Below are 16,389 nucleotides of genomic sequence, written 5' to 3' on the forward strand. Positions count from 1 at the left end.
TTTCATGGTGGTCAAAAGAAATGAAGGACAATGTAGGAGAAAATAGAGGTTTTTAGACAAGACCTTTATTAAAATATTAGAATTGACTATTGAGATTATCATGCTTCCTTTTCTGTAATTTCTCTCACTAAATCAAATGTGTCCAGACCATATGTTTGTCTCAACATGACATTAATGCTTCACATCTAAATTATACTCTTGTGGTTTTATTTTTTCCCTTTTTGAAGAGGAGACTCGAAACCCCTCTTGTGCATTTTATAAACCATCTCTAGCCAAAGTCTAATCATAATGATTAGAAACAACTCCTCTTGTATGTTGTGAAATTTCTCATCTCTGTTTTTAACTTTTGCCTTAAAAACAAAAAACATAGAATCCATGCTTATCTTCTAGAATGTTTCTATTTATTCTACCTCTTCTTTTTATCCTATAGTGTCAGTCTACATTATACACTGTAAGAAGGATTAGGCTCCCTGCTGGTCGTCTGAGTGTAGCTGTGAATTTCATAGTACGTGGTGGTGGTTTCAGGTTTAATGTGAGGTAAGATGAAGTGGTATCGCATTTGTCATCATAGCGCTCTCCAATAACAAAACAAATTGAGCTGTTGTGCCCCACAGTGCTGTAAATGCTCTAGTAGTCATCAGGGTCTATGTTGTAATGGAAACCCCGTTTATTTCTTTCTAACCTAATGAAACTCTTGAAATCTGCAGCTCGGAACAAATAAACACTTTTAAAATTATTTTTTTTAATAAAAGAATTTGAATGTGTTTATATACCTGCTTTTTCTCTCTGAGTGGAATAATTCCGAAATGGAATATTGCAGTCATACATCAGTGTATGCGTTGAAGTATTTCTTCAGGGGCTGGAGGAGAAGGAGCATGGGTTGTTTCTGTTCTCAAGTAAGGGACCATGCCCTCCCCAATGATGCAATTTTTTTAAAGAAAAAAGAGTTTGTAATAGTAATGTTTTGAAATGGCTTGGTCTACCATGAATATGTTTCGATTGTCCTCCATATCTCTGCTCCTAGATGATACCAGATATCAACAAATACCAATACTGAGGGGAATTAATTGAGCTGGAGGTGTGTGTTGTGGAACTGGAATGGCTCAGTGAGGAGCACTTCATTTGTCCCCGAGTGTCACTTTTGAGCTTCTGTAATGTTCATAGAATGTCTAAAAAAATCTGAAGAGTCTTGCTGCCTGAGAAGCTGGTAATAATTGTAACTCCTGAGTCCTGATGTAGTGCCTCTTCCCTCCCTGACTAGATAATGTCTGTGAGTTAATGGGATAACAGCTTAAATACAGGGCATGCTGCAAAATAGTTTGTGGTTTCAAAAGAAGAAAGTGATGAATTAACATGGGAGGAAAATATTTTCTGGTATTTAGCTTTGGTGCAGCAACTGAAGGGCTCTCCTCTTAGTGAGGTTTTCAGTCAGATAGGGTGGGAGGGGAGCAATTCTCCGGAGAGTTTTGTGCTTTTTTTTCCCATTCAAGTTGCCTAGAATCACATTTCTTTCTAATAAATCTATGTCTGCTGGTATGTCTACTTATTGTGTTTGTATTTATGCTGTTTCTGTGCGATCGTCTCAGTTTTCTTACTTTTGAAATACCTTACCTGAACTCTTCACTGTCTTCTGATGTATTCATCTTTTGATCTAGAAAATAAAGAATCTTGTTCTATTTGGGGCCGTTATGCGTTGTGTTTAGTTATGTCTTTTGCATATAAACTCTTTGAGGTAAGATTTTGGTAAATGAAAGTGGCACTTCATAGTCTATTGAGTTTTTCAAATTACAAGTATCTTCAATAAATCAATTAAAAATGTAGTTAATATACTAATTCTATGGAATTGTGTATTTGTGTGCTGGTAAAAGAGATTTCATAGTGTAGTATTTGGAAGTCAGTACTTGCACTCAAAGTAATATATTTTCACTAGACTTTGAAAAAATAGTGTAAGGAGAGGTTTATGAGAGCAGGGTACAGAATAGGCTTCTGTTTCTCAGCTCAAGACCATTCCCTTTGTGCTTTTAAAGCATTACTTAGCAGATTGCTAATGTGGACAAGAAGGATCAACTCGGGTAAAAAGATTGTCAGCGTGCCATGATTTGCTAAGTTTTCAACACAGAAACATTTATAATGTAGGAAGATTCTTCTGTTTGTGTTCCGTGCAACCACTTGCCAGCGTGGCGCAGCTTTAATGCCAGCAAAAGTCGTGTGCCCAGCTTGGGGATCTTGTGCAGCGGTATTTTCAGGAGCTCTGGGGCTGACTCTGGGTTTGCTGCTTTCTGAGCTTCAGTAATATTTTACCTCATTAATTATGCTTGTGCGTTTATCTGCTGCTGGAGTAAGAAATAGATAAAATTGTGCTGCACTGTTTTTGCTGTCTGAGGTTTTTAATTATTAGTAGTAAAGCTTACTAGTATAATGAAGTGAGTTTGGATGCAGTGAATGATAGAACTGCTCAATAGTCATCACTAGTTCAAGGCATCTTGTCACCGGTGTAGGCCAATGGCATCCTGGGGTGTATTAGAAGGAGGGTGGTTAGTAGGTTGAGAGAGGTTCTCCTTCCCTTCTACTCTGCTCTGGTGAGACCACATATGGAATACTGTGTCCAGTTCTGGGCCCCTCAGTTCCAGAAAGACACGGAACTGCTGGAGAGAGTCCAGCACAGGGCAACAAAGATGATGAAGGGAGTGGAGCATCTCCCTTATGAGGAAAGGCTGTGGAGCATCTCCCTTATGAGGAAAGGCTGAGGGAGCTGGGGCTCTTTAGCTTGGAGAAGAGAAGACTGAGGGGTGACCTCATTAATGTTCATAAATATATAAAGGGTAAGTGTCAGGAGGATTGGAGCCAGGCTCTTCTCGGTGACAATCAATGATAGGACAAAGGGTAATGAGTTCAAACTGGAACACAAGAGGTTCCACTTAAATTTGGGAAGAAACTTCTTCTCAGTGAGGGTAACAGACAGTGGAACAGGCTGCCCAGGGATGTTGTGCAGTCTCCTTCTCTGGAGACATTCAAACGTACCTGGACACCTTCCTGTGTAACCTCATCTGGGTGTTCCTGCTCCGGCAGGGGGATTGGACTGGATGACCTTTTGAGGTCCCTTCCAATCCCTGACATTCTGTGATTCTGTGAAAAATATTCGCACTAAGAACTGGTCGATGCCCCATCCGTGGAAGTGCTCAGTCCAGGCTGGATGGGGCCTTGAGCAACCTGGTCAGGGGTTGGAACTAAATGATCTTCAAGGTGCCTTCCAACACAGACCATTCTGTGATATGTATCACGAAAATTAGTTTCTACCCAGCAGAATCTGGTTTAGAGCCTGTGCCTGTAGGGAAAATTTAGGATCTGTCACTGGATATTTTCAAGTTTTGTCACTAGCTGTGGGCTTTTTAGCATCTCCTACACAACAGAAGTTAGAAAATGAATCTGATATGTGTCATCATGGTATCCGGATACAAATCTCATAGATATATATATTTTTTTTTTCTAGTTATTTCTAAATGTAGCTTGTGCACAAAATGAGCTAAACTCAGAAGTATTAATGTAATTCATCTGAGATATCTATTAAAGGAAGGAACTGCCCAAAATATTGTTAAATATTCCCCGAAGTGTCAGTGTGCACATCGACAAATATCGACTCCATGCTCGTTAGAAAAAGTGTGACTCTAGCTTCATTTTATCTAAAAGTAATCATAACATAAATAGCAATTAGTATCTGCATTCTGCTCTCGCAGAAAAGGCTTCTGGGTAGGAGTGTGGTTGCAAAGAGGGACCCAAAGATCGACTGTCAAAACAAATTAAAATTTAGCAACACTGAACTTTTTAGAGAGATTTTACAAGCAATATCTACTGTGCTGCCATTTGAGGAGTATTTGAAGAATAATTTAGCGACTATTTTTGCAACTTTTCTTAGAGAATACACAAATGAGCTTTGCTTATCTAATGTGACCTTTGCAGCACTGAGGTGTTCTTGACTTCTCTGACACACGCCGGTTTGGAGAGAGGCTGTCAAGTTGCATCAGGCCATAGAACAGCAGGAGATGTCAGAGGAGTTCAGCTGATGGGCTCACAGTATCACAGTATGTTTGGGATTGGAAGGGACCTCAAAAGATCATCTAGTCCAATCCCCCTGCTGGAGCAGGAACGCCTAGGTGAGGTCACAAAGGAACATGTCCAGGTGGGTTTTGAATGTCTCCAGAGAAGGAGACTCCACAACCTCCCGGGCAGCCTGTTCCAGTGTCTGTCACCCTTACTGAGAAGAAGTTTCTTCTCATATTTAAGTGGAACCTCTTGTGTTCCAGCTTGATCTCATTACCCCTTGTCCTATCATAGTTTGCCACCGAGAAGAGCCTGGCTCCATCCTCCTGACACTCACCCTTTATATATCTGTAAACATTAATGAGGTCACCCCTCAGTCTCCTCTTCTTCAAGCTCCAGAGCCCCAGCTCCCTCAGCCTTTCCTCATAAGGGAGAAGCTCCACTCCCTTCATCATCTTCGTTGCCCTGCACTGGACTCTCTCCAGCAGTTCTATGTCCTTCTGGAACTGAGGGGCCCAGAACTGGACACAATATTCCAGATGTGGTCTCACCAGGGCAGAGTAGAGGGGAAGGAGAACCTCTCTCTATCTACTAACCACCCCCCTTCTAATACACCCCAGGATGCCATTGGCCTTCCTGGCCACAAGGGCACAGTGCTGGCTCATGGTCATCCTGCTGTCCACCAGGACCCCCAGGTCCCTTTCCCCTACACTGCTCTCTAATATGTAATTTCCCAACCTATCCTGGAACCTGGATCTCTGTTAAGCTTTGGCATTCTCTGAAAAAAATGATTTCTGGGGAAAAAAATGTATTTCCTAAATTTGAGTGTTGATGTTCTTTTCATTAGTTCATTGTTAAGAGTTTGAAGATTCCAAGTTTCAAGGAAATGACATGTTTTTTTAAAGAATATTATTTTTTAATTGGTCTTGGTTTGGGAGTAGCTGGTAAATGGTGGTGGGCTACTTGATGTTGGTGGCAGTTATTACAGTGATAAATGCTTCTTAATGTGTGTTTTTTGTTGTTTGCTTTCTCTCATTTGGACCTTTGGGTTTTTAAGTAATTCAGGACAAGTTCAAACTAGACCTGTCTATATCTCTCTTTTACATGAAGGGATTAAGTAGCTCTAGAAAATTCTTAACCACTCCCCTATTTCTGTCCTATAGATGTGCTGAGACCAGCAGCTGGAAATGGGTTTCCCATGGATGACTGGCAGGGCTGGTACAAACTGGGCTGAGTGAGGGCAGGACAGGGAGGCTGGTTTGAATCACTTCTCTGTGATGTATCGAGCATTCATTATACCTATTTGTGTGTATAGCCTCAAATTTTCTATACTTCACATGGATTGGTTTTTTAATATATGAAAATGTTTTATTAAAACACATGGAAGGGTTTTTTTCGTGAGTTGATAGACTGTGCAAGCTGTAATAGCCTTCAGGTTTCTGTCATGGGTTTGTCTTGGGCGAAATACTGTAAAACAGTTTTGGTTTGGTATATTATTCTTGTGGATGGTTTTTGGTAGTGATAGGACATAGATTTTTTTATTTTTTTTTTTAGGGTAAACCTCCTAAAAATTGAGTGAAATTCTAAACCTCCTCCTGATATGAGGATAAACAGTTTGTCCCAACTGGAAAATGCATCTCCTCTGGATAATAACCCACTTGGAAGGATTAATAATGTATGCTGACATGTTAATGTGGTTGGCTGTGTCTTGAGCCACTCTTGTCTTATTATTATTGTAACACTGAAACAGAAATCAATGGGATTTTTTTGCCTCTTCAAATTGTAAAGGTTTGCAAGATACACAGAACATGTTTGATGTTTTAGTAGGTTTAGCGAGCTGACGGGGCCAGGATTCTCTGTGCCAATGTGTGCCTACAGGATGATGTTGACTTCTAGAAAAGCTAAATTTAATATGTGTAGAAAACACTTTTGTGATCAGCTTCTGTAATAGTTTTACATCAATCAAGAAAGGAAGATATTTGTTTTGCTCAAAGCATGTTTTTCATGTTTATTGGGAATAAGTGTATTAAGTATTCTTAACTGTGATCTCCAGTATATAGACTTTTATATACACACATATGCATGCAAATATATACATATTCATATCTACATACACACATACACACACACACAGATACGTCACACACACAAATACGTATATATCCTTACAGAATAAAAAGACACAAGGTTCTAAAGAAACAATTAGCGCTCATCTAAATGTGAGTTTGTCAGTTTTTAGTACATCAAAGACAGATAGCAATCCAGAATCTAGCACTTAATACACTGCACAGTAGTGTAATTTCTGGTTTAAAATTTACTAGCTATTAAAAGAGATCATGGCCCAAAAATAGAGATACCCTTTACAGAGGGGAGATCAGGTTCCAGAGGGTTGCAGAGAGGCAGGAGCAGCCTGTGTGTGCACAGTGCACAGCTCTGCTTGGTCCTTGGCTGGGCTGGGTTAGGACTTGTCAACATCCTCCTGTTGGGATCCACTGCTGACTTGGGTGATGTGTCGTGCTGGTAAAAGTGTACGTGCAGCTACCCAGTGATCTACATCAGTGAAATGATCCATTGATAGGACTCACCTTCCCTCTACCCCAAAATAAATTCGATTGCTTTTTTTTGTTTTGGACATTATTCCAGTTTTCATATTGTTACGAGTAGCTACCACTACATGTACATCTTAAGAGGGAAAGCGTGGTGGGAATCACAGAATCATTTTGCTTGGAAGAGACCCTCAGGATCATGGAGTCCAACCATAACCAAACCTAACTCCAGCACTAAACCATGTCCCTAAGAACCTCGTCTAACACCTTTTAAACACCTCCAGGGATGGTGAATCCACCACTGCCCTGGACAGCCTGTTCCAATGCCTGACAACCCTTTCTGTGAAGAATTTTTTCCTAATATCCAATCTGAACCTCCCCTGGCACAACTTGAGGCCATTTCCTCTCATCCCATCACTTGCTACTTGGGAGAAGAGACCAACCCCCTCCATGCTACAACCTCCTTTCAGGGAGTTGCAGACAGCGATAAGGTCTCCCCTCAGCCTCCTTTTCTCCAGGCTGAACAGCCCCAGTTCCCTCAGCCGCTCATAAGACTTGTGAGAAGTCCTGCCTCTGAATGTGAAATGGTAGCTCTAAGTACCAGTTTCTGTCAATGTGCAACGCGCTGATGGAAGCTGAGCTAAATCTGCAGTGCTCAGAAGGAGCCCCTGCTTTTCAGGAGCTGAGGTCGCCACAGCAGCTCCTGAGCTGGATCCTGGTGTAGCCAACATGAATGCTCTGGGATGAGGAAAGAGAGGCAGAGTTGAACTAGATTGGTAGTTTGAAACTGCAGGCTATATTCAAAGTAGCTGTATTTTAGCAGAAAAGATAAATTAAATCTGGGGTGACTGTCTGGGGGTTCAAAACTGATTAGTTAGAAGAGCTGTTCTTGTGTGATGAGGAGGTTTTCTTCTCGAGCATAAGCTTCAATGTAAGGGAATGCAGGAAAATGAAACCGTGACAGAGCGTGTGTCAGAGATGGAGCATAGCAAACCTGCTGAGTATGAGGAGCTTTCCTTGTTTAATTTTATATAAGCAGATGAAATATGGTTGTTTTTTTTTTTTTCTTGATTTCTTTGCTAATATGTCTCAGGGGTTTTTGTGAATGCTAATTTTGCATTATTTTAAATAGATGGAGCTTGTCTCCAAAATGACCATTTTCAAGAGTAAAGCTTTGTTCAACCAAGGAGGTAGCATATCTGTGGTGCAGATACCTTTAGGAAATTGTCTGTCTTTTCAGAATGCATAGAAGGTAAGAAAACGTTCTTCCAGGGCAGTTAAAAAGGCCTCCTGGGAGTCGGTATCACAGAAATGAAGAGGCATTTTCCAGGAATGGGTGGTGATCAGGAGGAGTTTAATATGTAGGAAGGAGCACATCTGGATACCCAGAGATTGTCACAAGAGACTCCTTGGTTCTCTAAGCTGTCGCAGTTGTCAACAATAAAAATGTATGTCACTTTTACTGGAAAATCAGGTTCTGAGATGAGGAATGAAAATATTTAGTATTCTAAATACATAAATAAAATTAACAGATACTGCAAAAGCATGTTTTCACCTTGCTGGGGGAAGTAAAGCTGTTCCTTTCTAGTTTAACATGCTTAAAATATTACTCTGGAATAAGAATTGAGTGGAGCATTGAGTGCAGTGAACTTCTTTTGCAGCAGAGTGCAGCTAAAATTTATTAGCTAAAGACATTGGAGAGGACTTGAATATATTTGGAAACAAATTGACTACAATTATAGAAAACAAACCAACCAAAACCAAACAACAACAACAACGGAACAGCCAAAACTACTCAAGAAGCCCTAGATACTGGTTTTTGTATACCTGGAATCTTACACAAGATCGAGTTCCTGCTGCACTTGGCATTTTACACTCTGCCCTGGTATACGGTTATAAGTGTGCATGGATTTATTTAGGGAGTTTTGGACTGAGAAGAACTAGTTCATATAAAGATCATATTTGCAAATATAAAAATACAAATTTGACCTGTGATGTCATTCTGACTTAGATCACCGGCTCCTTCAGGCAGTGGATGTCATCTCTGTATTTGCTTTGCTCAGTGATTACTCTCTTAAAATAATGAATGTTCCCTTCCCTCTTGCTCCCATATTAGTGATTAAATTTAATGCCATATCAAATTCCATTTGACGATTTTTCTGGTCTATTTGTCCTAGTCTTCTAGATTGATATCTTTAGGAATGAGTACCATCTTTCTTGGAGTTTTTGCATTTGTTTTCTTTTCTTGAGTGTCCAGTTTGTTTCAATATTCAAACTTAATGCAAAGTTTTGTCTCTGAATCTCATTGATGTTAACGGATGTTTTGGTGGTGGTGGTTTTTTGTTTGTTTGTTTTTTGTTCTTTTCCAAAATATTGCTTTCTGATTCTCATACTAATCCTGCGTTCAAACTCTCAGCAGACAAGTGCATCATTATTTTTTTCTGTTCATTGAAGATGGAGAGAACTTCAGTGGAAATGTATAATAACAACTGTCTTGCATAGCATGCAAGCAGAAGCAAAAGCTTTTGACAGCGTTTGCAAAGGAGTATAAGGAGAATCACCTGCTGTGTGCTGTCTTGGAAAGGAACACAGAGTTCTTAATATTTTATTAAATTTAAAAATTTTAACTCTTTCTGTCAAGATGGAAGTCATGTAAAATCCACTGTTTTACTAGGAAGCAAAAGAAATAATGGTATTTGCAGTTCTGAGTGTTTGAATACATTATTCTGCTACAAATGAAAAGCTAGAGAGAAACAGTATTAGAAAACACTTATGTAAGTGTGGTTCCAGTTTTAACTGGTGTGATCTGAGAATATAATTGTTTTTGGATAAAGAACAAAAACATTACATTTTCATTTGTTACAGACTTTCATGTGTTGTTCAGCGATCATATTTTGCTTGGTTGAAACTGGGCCACTCCAAAATAGAACTGTTACATATTAATTAGTTTCCCTCTATATGGGTACCTACTGTAAGCGTGCGTCCACCAAAACACTGAGTGTGTGACCATCTCCAGTGCTTAACACTCTACTTGACCTGGAACTCCTGCTGTGGGATATTTTTTTGAGTTTCTTAATGCCCTGTGTAATACACATTGATCTTCTCAGCTTTGACAGTGAAAACTCTGCTTGTTGGTCAAGTTTTCTCTCAATGTTGCTGGTGATGACCATCTCTGAGGTACATCCTGCTGTAGGAGTAGCGGCTGTTCTGCCCTGGTCAGCCTGTCTCCAGATATCAGACCCACAGGAACTCCAAGCTTTAAGCTGTTTGGATAGTATCGCTACCAAAGAGTCTCTAAAACATGAACTTTGCAGTCTAGAGCAGCTACCAGGCTCAGCCAAGCTACTGTCCTGACAGTAATTCTGAGTACAAGTTCTCCAGTCTTCAGTGATTTGGATGTGAATACAATATGGCAAACACTGCCAGCTTCATTAAAACTGGAGGTTATTAATCTAACGTCACTTATGTGATGGAAAATTGCATATGATCTAAATGGGAAAAAAAACCTAGAATATAATTTAAAGATGTGTATGTTCTCTGCGCACAGCAGGGAACCATGTACATTTTAAGTATGCAGAATGTCCAGAATTCCAGTGAAATGAACTGGATCACTGTGTACAGTACCAGACTGTGGCTTTTAAGTTTCTTAATTCTACCAGTCCAGACTAATGTTGACTTTGATTTTAGGTTTTGTTTTATCATAATAATTCTTTCTGTAGTTAATTTGCTTTCTTACATCAGATTGAGGCTGGATAGGGAGAAGTGATGTTGCATATAAGAGAAAGTACCTAGAAATCTAGTCCTCAATTAATCATTACTTAATAAAGTATTTTCTGGATTTTGAAACTATTGCGGAAATTCAGAATGGTGGAATCCTGCATATTTCAGTATTATAAATGCTTCCTTTCAGTCTCATTATGTTTCACAAAATCACATCTTAGTCTTTTTCTTTTGATTTGCTACTTTTCATGTTCTGCATTTAAAATATTTCGTTGTGAAGTCTGAGGCGAGAGGTTAGGGTGATAATCTGTGTATAACATAAGTTAACAAGCAATTTAGTTATAGAAACTATAGGGCTGTAGTAGAAGCATCTACCTGAATATTTATTGGTGTATGTTTTGTTTTCCCAAAATATATTATATTTTTAATAAATGCTTTGTCCATTCCAAAACTAAAATAATGTTTTTTCTTTTAGCAGTATCACTGCTGCTCTATTCTGCCTTCAGAGCATTTTCATTTCATTTCTTTAATTCATTTTGAAGGGGTTGAATGACCTCAGACCTTCCTGCAGGCTGAATATGTTTTATCTGCAGTTTTTTTCCAGCCTGTGAAACTACTTGTTTTGTGGGTTGCTTTTTAAATGTTATAATATATTCTGTTGATCAATTATGTAAATATTTAAAGTTTGTTTGTTATTGTAGGCATTGGATCAAGACAGAACTGCACTACAGAAGGTGAAAAAATCTGTGAAAGCAATATACAATTCGGGGCAAGGTAAGACACTGTTTTCTTTTTTGCGTGACAACCTGAGCATTTGATTTCAAGTTTGAGAAGTGTCTTGCAATTTATCCTCTTGAAGTTTGTGCCATGAGAGATTCTTATCTGCTTAGGAGAGTTTGGATTTAAAAATTTTCTTTCTTTGCTTCTTTTTATACATCAGATTAATGTGTTCTCCAATTCTTTCACTCTCATATTCCTTCTCAATGACGTCTAGGAGAGGTCACATGGGTAAATTTTCATGTCATAACATTTCAAGCAGCTACCATCCACTATTCAATCCAGGCAATGGCCTAGCCTGAATTTATGGAGTGCACTTCTAAGTCCTGTCCAGTCTTGCCTTGAATACTTCCAGGGATTGGGCATCCACACCTTCTCTGGGCAGCCTGTTCCAGTGCCTCACCACCCTCATGGTGAATAGTTATATCTAATCTAAATCTGCCCTCTTTGAAAAAGCCATTACCCCTTGTCCTATCGCTATATGCCCTTGTAAAAAGTCCTTCTCCACCCTTCTTGTAGGCCCTCTTTAGCTACTAGAAGGTTGCTAAAAGGTCTTTCCCAAGCCTTTTCTTATCCAGGCTGAACAACCACCTCTCTCAGCCTGTCCTCATAGGACAGTTGCTTCAGCCCTTTGATCATCTTTGTGGCCTCCTGTGGACCTGCTCCAACAGGTCCATGTTCCTTTTATGTTGGGGGCCCGAGAGCTGGATACAGTACTCCAGGTGAGGTTCCATGAGAGTGGAGTAGATGAGCAGAATCACTTCCCTCTCCTTGCTGGTCACTTTTCTTCTGATGCAGCCCAGGACACGGTTGGCTTTCCGAGCTGCAAGCACACATCGCTGGCTCATGTTGAGCTTCTCATCAACCAACACCCCCAACTCCTTCTCCTCAGAGCTGCTCTCAATCCATTCTTCCCCCAGCCTGTATTTGTGCTTGGGTTTGCCCTGACCCATGTGTAGAACATTGCACATGGCCTTGTTGAACTTCATGAGGTCCACATAGGACCACCTTTTAAGCCCATCAGGGTCCCTCTGGATGGCATCCTTTCCCTCCAGCATGTTGACCACACAACACGGCTTGATGGCATAAACAAACCTGCTTTGAGTCCATGTGATCCCACTGTCCTTGTTGCTGACAGAGATCCTAAACACTATCAGTCCCAATACAGACCTCTGAGGCGTGCCGTTTGTCAGTGGTCTCCACTTGAACATTGAAGTGTGCAACCATCCAGCCAATTCGTTCTCCACCAAGTGGTCCATGAGTCAAATCCATGTCTCTCCAATTTAGAGACAAGGATGTCATGTGGGACAGTGTCAAATGCTTTGCACAAGTCCAAGTAGATGATGTCAGTTTCTGTTCTCTTATCCACTGACTTTGTAACCCCACTGTAAAAGGCCACCAGAATTATCAGGCACGATTTGCCCTAAGTGAAGCCATGTTGGCTGTCAGTAATCACCTCCTTATTTTCCATGTGCCTTAGCGTAGTTTCCAGGAGGATCTGCTCTGTGGTCTTGCTGGGCACAGAGGTGACACTGGTCTGTAGTTCCCCCTGTCTTTCTTTTATCCTGTTTTAAAAACAATGGTGATGTTTCCCCTTTTCCTGTCAGTGAGAACTTCACCAGACTGCCACTTCCAGTTTACATTCTTTATCTTTTGAAAAATGCACAGCATGTAGATTTAAACTTGTATAATAAAAATGATGCAGCTCCCTCCTTAGATAAATTAATGGAAGTTTATTATTTTGCTTGTTGGAAGATGCTGTGGATGTTTCACTGGAGCTACTTTGCTGCAAGAGTAGGTGGCTGGAATATGAATTGATAACCGGTTTGAGTAACAAATTACAATCAAACACAGACCAATATACAAATTAGGTTTTTAAAATGTTATAAAGTCTACCTGACTCCTACCTCTATTTCTCTTAAAGTCTAAAAACTGTGCCAAAGGCAGATAGGGTAGTAGAGCTGTACAATAAACACTGAGGTTCTGAAAATCCCAGTTCCTATTCCCTGCCAGTAATAATCAGTTTAGCAAATATTTTCCTTATGCAGAGCAGCTTCTCAGTGGCCTGAGTTTCTGTGTTGTCATGGTGTGGCGTGTGCTTGCATTTATGGAGTGTGGGGGGCTTTTTACTGTATTGTAGATTCATAACTTTTCTGCCAATCACTAATATTGTTGCTCTACAAGCACCTTGTTTGAATTAGCTTTTCTGTAACTTCAGTTGATGGTGAATGTTTTCCTGCTGAAATTACTGAATTTCAAAAGTGATAAAAATTTTAGAACACATTCAAAGCTTTCTGCCTGTTTTGAAGTGTGTCAATGATACTAGAGGTTTTAGATATCATTTGATTTCAGTCTTGCAATAAAAGCAATATCGCTTTCAACGCCTGGAAGCAGGCCATACTGTATCATGAACTAGTCACATTGAGTGAAACCAATAGAAGGTTGGTTAATGGTTTTAATTGGCTGGCTCTGCAATTAAAAAGGACCAGAAATAATTAGGTAGTTGTCTTTTCCTTTTTTTTTTTCTAACAAGTCTGGTTTCAAAGGTACACATCAGTATAAAATCATTTGGATAAAGAAAGCACTATACATAATACTCTAGCTCCCTCTTGAGAGCACTGTTGTGATAGGCTCCATTGTAATTTGAAAAGGTGTACACAGGAGGCAGTTCATGCAGTAATTCATAAACCAGGGTTAATAAGAGCAAGACTAAAAGCATGTGTTATACATGTGAAACCTTGTAAAAAGAAACATGAAAATAAAGTGATTGAATTAAAACTCAAGCTAATTTTGCCTACTTGCATAAAGAGAATTGCTAGGCCAGCTATTTTCTTGTGCTTCATTGATGAAAGTGGATTTTGTTGATGTTTAACTTCACATAAAACACACTGAAAACAGCTGTCAAATGCATTGTTGTTCAAGCAAGAGTTAGGTAACTGTTTCAATATTTCAAAAGAGAGCCTCTAACTGTATTTTGAGAAGTTGAAATTGGAATTTTGTTTTACAGCCTCAGTTGTTTGCTGGGAGATGTGACCATGTTCAAACTATTAGAGTAGGAAATGTGTTTTAAAACTATTCCACTTCATATCTCCTTTGAGAACTGCAGCTGGAGTGCTGAGAAATGGTTATTCAGGGGCCATAGAAATTCTTCACTCTTCAGTTATCCAATTCATACTCTACCAGAAGTCATAGCTAAGATTTTTTTGGGTTGTATTGGAGTTTTTTCTGGTTTTGTTTTTTGCCTGAAGTAATGTTTGAACAGTGACACACAATGCAATGTCTCTTGCACAATTCTCCAGCAAGCCCTGCCCCTCTGGTTTGTTCCTCTTCATTGCTGAATTATGAACCGCAAGCAATGCTGTTCTGTTACAAAAGGCGCTTAAATGTCATCCAAATACTTTTTGCTTTTTGTACACATCCCTTACCCATCTGTCATGTTTAGATCTACGGCTGTGGAAATTAAAATATACCAGTACAGAAATATGGAGGTGTCTTAGACAGGTCCCATCTCTTTTATTCCTCTTTGAAGATACTCTTTGGGAAAGGCACCGTTTATGAAGACCAGTGAGACAGACAAACTGATACCTTTTTTCTTAATACTTCCTCCTTATCTGGCTTGCTGCTTATTTCTAGCATGAGAGATTGTGTCTGGAACTGGGAACCCACTTTAGGTGAATGGTGCTTGAACTTAATGGAGAATCTGCTCTGACTAGCTTTCCTGTACATTTGGATTGAATTGTAACAGCAGTAGATTGCACAATTAGTTTTGTGGTACTTTTTTCAATAACCCTTTTTCATTAGTTCCCTGGTGTAACTCCCAAATACAGTCGGAAGAATTTACACGGTGGAGAAATAAAAACATAAAATCCTTGCAAGACCAAAGGTACCAAGTCAGGCCAGCAGTGCATGTGGCCTCCTGCAATGATCAACAGCAGATGCTTGAGGAAGCACAAAATCAATGCAAAGATGGAGTTATTTATTTATTTATTTAACACTTTCTTAGCTCTCGGTGACATGAATCACACAGAATCACAGAATGGCTGGGATTGGAAGGGACCTCTGGAGATCATCCAGTCCAACCCACCTGCTAAAGCAGGTTCACCAGAGCAGATCACACAGGGATGTGTCCAGGCAGGTTTGAATGTCTCCAGAGAAGGAGACTCCACAGCCTCTCTGGGCAGCCTGTTCCAGGGCTCTGGCACCCTCAAAGTAAAGTAGTTTCTCCTCATATTCAGATGGAACCTTCTGTGCTTCAGTTTGCTCCCATTGCCCCTCATCCTGTTGTTGGGCACCACTGAAAGGAGTCTGGTCCATCCTCTTGACACCCACCCTTCAGAACCAGAACTGATACATGATGCTTGATACTTCTTAATGGACTTTTACAATTCATTTTATGTAAAGAATTTAAATGAGTATAAGTCTTTGCCATTGATAGTCTTACATCCATCTAGTTAAACGTTCCCTTGCTCTCTTGCACAGTTGTCCCATGCATGTTCTTCAGGCCTTAACTGTCCTGAGGAGCAGACTGGCCCTGTCCATGTCTCAAAGCATTGGCCTCAGGCCAACCAGAATGATTCAATTAACGTGAAACTGAGGAACTTATGCATGTTCTGGGGGCATGGGAATTTGTAGTGGGCTTTGAAGTCCCGAAGCTTGGTAGAGTAGTGTTTTAGGACTTTTGGGTGGATAAATCCAAACTTGGTTTGGTGTCATCCATTCTACCTTCCTTACTTTTTTTCTCCAAAGTGGCACCATACACTTTATTATTTAAAACAGGGAAGAGGAGTAAATTTTAGGCCAGAGGGACAGGGACTGCACACAATATTAAGATTTTAAACATTCTGTAGCAATGTTTTTGTGTTACTCTCTTGGATGCTGTTCCTTTCCTAATGATTTCTGATGTTCACCTTTGTTTTGTTTGGTACTGAACGTCAAGGTGATATAACTCCAGAACATTTCTTTACAGTATCTATTTACACAATCATTTCTTAAATTTAGTAATGTATTCCCTCACATGTTATGCTACCTAACACACACTTTTATGTACTAGCCATTCAGCATTGGATCCTTCATCTAACTTGGTTGCTACCCAGACATGAGCCTGTTGCTATAGACTCTGTGCACAGTTAAAGGATGTATGTAGGGGCTTCTGGTGTGAGATACATCTCATTTCCTCTGCATTTACATTAGGATGAGCTGAACTGTAGCTTTTTCTGTGCTGGGTGTAAAGGGGAAGAGACCACTCCAGGCTCTAATATGGGTATCTTTGTTGTAGATGTCTGTGTTTAGACAGATTAGTCTCACCTTT

At 39.9% G+C, this 16,389-nt stretch overlaps 1 protein-coding gene across 3 annotated transcripts in view; it reads left to right on the forward strand.

Moving 5' to 3' along the window:
* The window catches only part of ASAP1 (ArfGAP with SH3 domain, ankyrin repeat and PH domain 1), a gene marked incomplete at both ends in the record, with an annotated part of 132,326 nt that overhangs the window by 45,560 nt on the left and 70,377 nt on the right, over window positions 1-16,389 (forward strand). For all 3 annotated transcript variants that reach the window (XM_080339328.1, XM_080339329.1, XM_080339330.1), the window contains one exon: window positions 11,006-11,078. In XM_080339328.1, coding sequence (XP_080195454.1) covers window positions 11,006-11,078 — 73 coding nt within the window. The remainder of the gene's footprint in view (window positions 1-11,005; window positions 11,079-16,389) is intronic.

Source organism: Nesoenas mayeri (genome assembly GCF_963082525.1).
Source record: "Nesoenas mayeri genome assembly, chromosome: 2".
NCBI lineage: Eukaryota > Metazoa > Chordata > Aves > Columbiformes > Columbidae > Nesoenas > Nesoenas mayeri.